The following is a 5,489-nucleotide window of genomic DNA, read 5'->3' as shown; positions in this document are numbered from 1 at the left end:
GGCAGAGGGATTTTTTTTCACCTCTTGTCATTAAACCTAATTTCATGATTTCTCAGCATTTTTACGAGGAAGATGCGGTTTTTATTAGAGATTGGAAAATGGAGAATCTTTCTCCTTTTCTTTTTATTCTGGTGATGAAGTCTTTACATATTGCTTTTTCTCGTGCTATGGCAGAGGGATTTTTTTTCACCTCTTGTCATTAAACCTAATTTCATGATTTCTCATCATTTTTACGAGGAAGATGCGGTTTTTATTAGAGATTGGAAAATGGAGAATTTTTCTAACATTGTCACTATTCTACAATGTTTTTTCTTGGCTTATAGGTTAAAGATTAATATTCACAAATCTCGTCTTTTGGGAGTTGGTGTTCCTTTTGATGAAGTTGAGATGGTGGCTTCTTCAGTTGGTTGTGCAACTTTTAAGACTCCTTTTATTTATTTTGGATCGATGGTGGGTGGCTCTATGAATAGACTCCATTCGTGGTATATTGGGTGCAAAAGGTTGAGTTGAGATTATCTAAATGGAAGATCGATACTCTTTCAGTTGGGGGTCGTCTCACTCTTCTTAAACCAGTTTTAGGTTCTATACCTAATTTTTATATGTCGTTGCTCAAGGTCCCTTCTGGTATTCTTGTTAAACTGGAAGCTTTAAGGAATGCTTTTTTTCGAGGCAATGGGAAAGATGAAAGGAAGATTGCTTGGGTGGCTTAGGAGAATGTGTTGATGGCGAAAATTCATGGTGGTTTGGGAATGGGTAGTTTTTTTTTGCTTTGAATATGGAGGTTTCAGTCTTCTCCTGATTCTTTATGGGTGCGTGTTATCAAAGTTATTCACGGGGTTCATGGTATCTTGGATTTTGATATTAGATCTGATCCACCCTGAGTTTGGATTGATATTATTTGTGCCTCCTATGTTTTACGTCAGAAAGGTGTTGATTTATTTAGTTATTGCAAGAAATTGATTGGTAATAGTGTTAATACTTTGTTTTGGCTGGATGTGTGGGTTGTAGAAACGCCTCTTAAAGATCGATTACCGCGGTTATTTGCCCTAGAGAGTAATAAGGAAGTCTCTGTTGCGATTAAATGCATTTGTAATTTGATTGTTGATTCTTTTCGTCGTTCTTGTTTGGGTGGAGCTGAGTCCGACTAGTTGGTTGGTTTAAAACCCAACTTTTGTGTTGTTGTAATGGTTTAGATCTTTTTGTGTTAGCTTCTTGCTAGTTTTGTTTTTTAATATATCCTTTTGCAGTTTCTAAAAAAAAGTTAATAGCTAGAATTTGATAGTTAATAGCCGGAAGTTGTAGTTTTTATTTATATATAAATGTTTAAAAAATAGTTGTTAGCTTTTAAACATATAAAATTAATTAAAAAACAAGTTAAAACTTTTTAAAAGCTAAAATCTCGTATAAAAGTTATTTAAAGTAGTTTTTGAATTTAGAGTCGATGATGATGTGATGGAGTAATATAATTCGCGAATAAAAACAGTAGAGAACACCATTATCAAGAAGAAGACAATGCATCAGCTTCATCGTAATTTTTTTTACACACTATTCCTAAAGGAACATAGTTTTAATCTAATATATAAATAAAAGGTAAGAACTATTGTTGTCTAAAAAAAAAAAAAAATTTCATGTTTTTTATTAAAAACTCTCGAAAGCTATTATAAGTTCTATGTAAAAGACGCCCAAAAACTTTCACCAAATTATCACATAACTAATAACTTAAAATGAGATGAAATAGTTTTTTTTTACATGCCATCAGTAATTTTATAAAACTTAAAAATAACCAACACATGTATAAACTTGAAAACGAATGTTTCAAAAGTTAAAATTTTTTAGAAAAAACCATAAATAGAAGGATTTGATTTTCTTCTATTTCGGAGCGAGTATTATTCTCGCGACTTTTTCATCACGGGAGGTTATAAATTCCTCAACCACCTACAAATACATGGCGTTCACTCACTCACATTTCACACTTCTCCTCCTTATATTTCTCTCTTTCTGCATCTTAATCTCAACGAAGAAGCGAATATGGCCACCATCAAGGAAGTAAAAGCACGACAAATCTTCGACAGCAGAGGCAACCCTACCGTCGAGGTTTGTTTCCCTTCGTAAATCCATTTGGGTTCTTAATCGGGTATTTCACCGTTGTTCTTATGAATCAACATCGTTTTGAAATGTCCAATCGCTGATCTCTATTCCAATTATGATTACGGTTTAAGTTAACGTTAGGTTTTTTTTGATACAGTTACTTATCGTCGTTTTATGATTAGTTTTGCTATGAATGAGATTAACTAAAGCGATAACTGAGTAATCGTGTTTGGTTCCTTTTAGATCAATGTTATTGATATAGCATATGGATCAATGCTCTGATTCTACAAGATTAGTTTTGCTATGAATCGGAGCTTTATTTTTATACTTTGAGTAGATATTTAAATTTATAACAAAATTTGACGTCAATTGTATATGTCTAATTCCGAAAAAGAAGCATAAGTATATTAATCTACAAATGACGTTCATAATATATTATAATCTAGAAACGGTGTTTCATATGATTGATCCCTAATTACTTACTTTTGCTGAAATTCGGATGTTAATATTTCTGTGATATAGGTGGATATTGCACTATCAAATGGTACATGGCACCGAGCTGCTGTTCCCAGTGGGGCATCCACTGGTAAGATCTACAAACTTTTTCTCAGAATGTTTTCCCTGAATCGATCTATGCCTATCTTTTTTACTTTTTATCATACTTGGTTCAAAACTGTTTAATATAGCCTTTTGATATGTAATAATAACAAATGCACGTTAATTTTGTCTTGTAGGCATCTATGAAGCACTTGAACTAAGAGATGGAGGCTCAGACTACCTTGGAAAAGGTGTTTCCAAGGTAAGATAATACTCTGGAATCTGGATTGATGCTTTTCTTTATTTTTTCCACTATAAACTAACTTTAACATTCTATGACTAGGCTGTTTCCAATGTGAACACCATTATCGGACCTGCTATTGTGGGCAAGGTTTGTTTCATCAATTCACTCTTTCCCTTCAATATCAATTTAAATATCATCATTTGAAGTAGTAGCATACATGATCTAAACATGTATATGTTCAAATTACAGGATCCAACTGATCAAACTGGTATTGACAACTACATGGTTCAAGAACTTGATGGAACTAAAAACGAGTGGGGTTGGTGCAAGCAAAAGGTAATTAGTAATATACTCTCAACTTTCAAATCTTAAAATTTAATTTTATTTATTTCTTTTCTTATTTATAAATGATCTACTTTCTTGTTTACAGCTTGGAGCAAATGCCATTCTAGCAGTGTCTCTTGCACTCTGCAAAGCAGGTGCTAGTGTCAAAAACATTCCCCTTTACAAGGTAATATTATTTTTTTTCCAAATAAATAAATCCAATCTTCTTTCTCATCTAATATCTGACTAAAAAACTTCTCACAGCATATTGCAAACTTGGCTGGAAACAAGAAACTAGTATTACCAGTACCTGCATTCAATGTCATCAATGGTGGATCACATGCTGGAAACAAGCTTGCTATGCAGGAATTCATGATTCTTCCAACTGGTGCTTCAAGTTTCAAGGAAGCCATGAAAATGGGTGTTGAAGTATACCATAACTTAAAGGTACATTTTTTTTTAAAACATGTTTCTTCATCAACCCATATAAACATCATAATCACACAATAATCTTTACTTGTGTTGACACTTGACATCACAGTCTGTTATCAAGAAGAAATATGGTCAAGATGCAACAAATGTTGGTGATGAAGGTGGATTTGCCCCTAATATTCAAGAAAACAAGGAAGGACTTGAGTTGCTCAAAACAGCCATTGGTCAAGCTGGTTACACTGGAAAAGTTGTGATTGGAATGGATGTTGCTGCATCTGAATTCTATGGAAAAGACAAAACTTATGATCTCAACTTCAAAGAAGAGGTGTCTTTTTTTTCTTTTTTTTTAAATCATTCAACACCAGGAATACATTTTGTTTGATTGATTTATTGAATCGGTGTGTGTGTGTTTGTGTGTGTGAAGAACAACAACGGATCACAAAAGATTTCAGGAGTACAACTGAAGGATCTTTACAAATCTTTTGTGAGTGAATACCCAATTGTCTCCATTGAAGATCCATTTGATCAAGATGATTGGGAGACGTATGCCAAGATGACTGCTGAATGTGGTGACAAAGTACAGATTGTTGGAGATGATCTTTTGGTCACTAACCCAACTGTAAGTTTTCCATAATTCAATTACAAATCTCCTTCAAGGGCAAAATCGTCATTTTGAAAAAAAAGTTAACATCTGAGTAGTTACCAGACGATATTTGCAACAGACCCAAAGATTAGTATAGTAGCACAAGGACCAAATAATAATAATAATATATATATATAAGTTGGTCTTTAAAAAGTAAGGAAAATTCCTAATTTAACCTTTTAGTTGGGAATTGTGTTTACAGAGAGTTAAGAAGGCAATCAGTGAAAAGACATGCAATGCCCTTCTCCTGAAAGTGAACCAAATTGGATCAGTGACTGAGAGTATTGAAGCTGTGAAAATGTCGAAGCAGGCTGGTTGGGGTGTCATGGCCAGTCATCGCAGTGGGGAAACCGAAGATACCTTTATTGCTGACCTGTCAGTCGGTTTGTCAACGGTAATTTTCTTTTCTTTATAATAAATAAATTAATCCTCATTTTAATTTAAATTTAAATAAATAAATATTCCCATAAATTAAATACAATACAATCTGCAGGGGCAAATCAAGACGGGAGCACCTTGCAGATCAGAGCGTCTCGCCAAGTACAATCAGGTAGTTTTTGACTTTTGTATATAAATATAATGTAAGTAAATTTACCTTATTACCCTTGGTGGTCGCTAAAACTGAATGAATCTCTACTATAGCTGCTGAGAATTGAAGAGGAGCTGGGGTCAGAGGCGGTTTACGCTGGAGCAAACTTCAGGAAGCCTGTTGAGCCGTATTAGATTTGCGGTTGAATTTGAAAGAAATGCCCATCATCTAAATAAAGGGAAAAGGAGGAGAAGAAGAAGGGCAAAATGGTCATTTCTCTCTCTCTCTGATAATAATGGGCAATGGTTTTTGGTTGTAGGAGGCCAGAGTTATTAGTTTGTACTTCGGAATGGATTTTGTTTTGTGGTAGTTGATGTTTTTGGCCTCCGTTTTGTAATGTTGCTTTTACCTTACCATTTTCGGAATGGGTTGGAAAATGGAATCACGTGCTTTTTCTTTTTTATGTTTTACATCGTTTTTCTCTTTCTGCATTGGAAATAAGCTCTTACCATTTTCAGTTTCTTTCAAGATCCTCTCGAAAATAATTTCCTTATTACTATAGCTTAAAAATACATATACAAAAGGAGCTTAAATAATGACAAATGATATGCTGCCAAGTAGGGATGGAAGTGAACCGAGTTATTCGGGATTGACTCGTTAAAAGCTTGACTCGAGATTGAATTAAATGAGCC

The 5,489-nt window shown here is 34.0% G+C and overlaps 1 protein-coding gene across 1 annotated transcript; it reads left to right on the top strand.

The window, feature by feature from the left end:
* The first annotated feature begins 1,935 nt into the window (after positions 1 to 1,935).
* On the top strand, positions 1,936 to 5,260 carry LOC145033896 (enolase). Its single transcript, XM_078982385.1, has 12 exons — positions 1,936 to 2,094; positions 2,611 to 2,674; positions 2,823 to 2,887; positions 2,969 to 3,016; positions 3,119 to 3,205; positions 3,300 to 3,380; positions 3,458 to 3,640; positions 3,735 to 3,950; positions 4,050 to 4,244; positions 4,471 to 4,662; positions 4,762 to 4,818; positions 4,911 to 5,260. The coding sequence occupies exons 1-12, from the start codon at positions 2,029 to 2,031 to the stop codon at positions 4,989 to 4,991; spliced, it is 1,335 nt and encodes a 444-aa protein (XP_078838511.1). The 5' UTR covers positions 1,936 to 2,028; the 3' UTR covers positions 4,992 to 5,260.
* Positions 5,261 to 5,489: the final 229 nt, after the last annotated feature.

The sequence above is a fragment of the Lactuca saligna genome, chromosome 1 (assembly GCF_052625555.1).
Source record: "Lactuca saligna cultivar CGN05327 chromosome 1, ASM5262555v1, whole genome shotgun sequence".
Classification (NCBI taxonomy): domain Eukaryota; kingdom Viridiplantae; phylum Streptophyta; class Magnoliopsida; order Asterales; family Asteraceae; genus Lactuca; species Lactuca saligna.
The sequence above is the reverse complement of the archived record's forward strand: the minus strand, read 5'-3'. Positions and strand labels throughout refer to the sequence as shown.

Bases quoted from the DNA above. Each gene is read 5' to 3' on its own strand.
- LOC145033896 (XM_078982385.1), top strand. From the start codon at position 2,029: ATGGCCACCATCAAGGAAGTAAAAGCACGACAAATCTTCGACAGCAGA. The intron at 3,017-3,118 runs GTTTGTTTCATC...TTCAAATTACAG, and splicing joins GACCTGCTATTGTGGGCAAG to GATCCAACTGATCAAACTGG. The intron at 4,819-4,910 runs GTAGTTTTTGAC...TCTCTACTATAG, and splicing joins GTCTCGCCAAGTACAATCAG to CTGCTGAGAATTGAAGAGGA.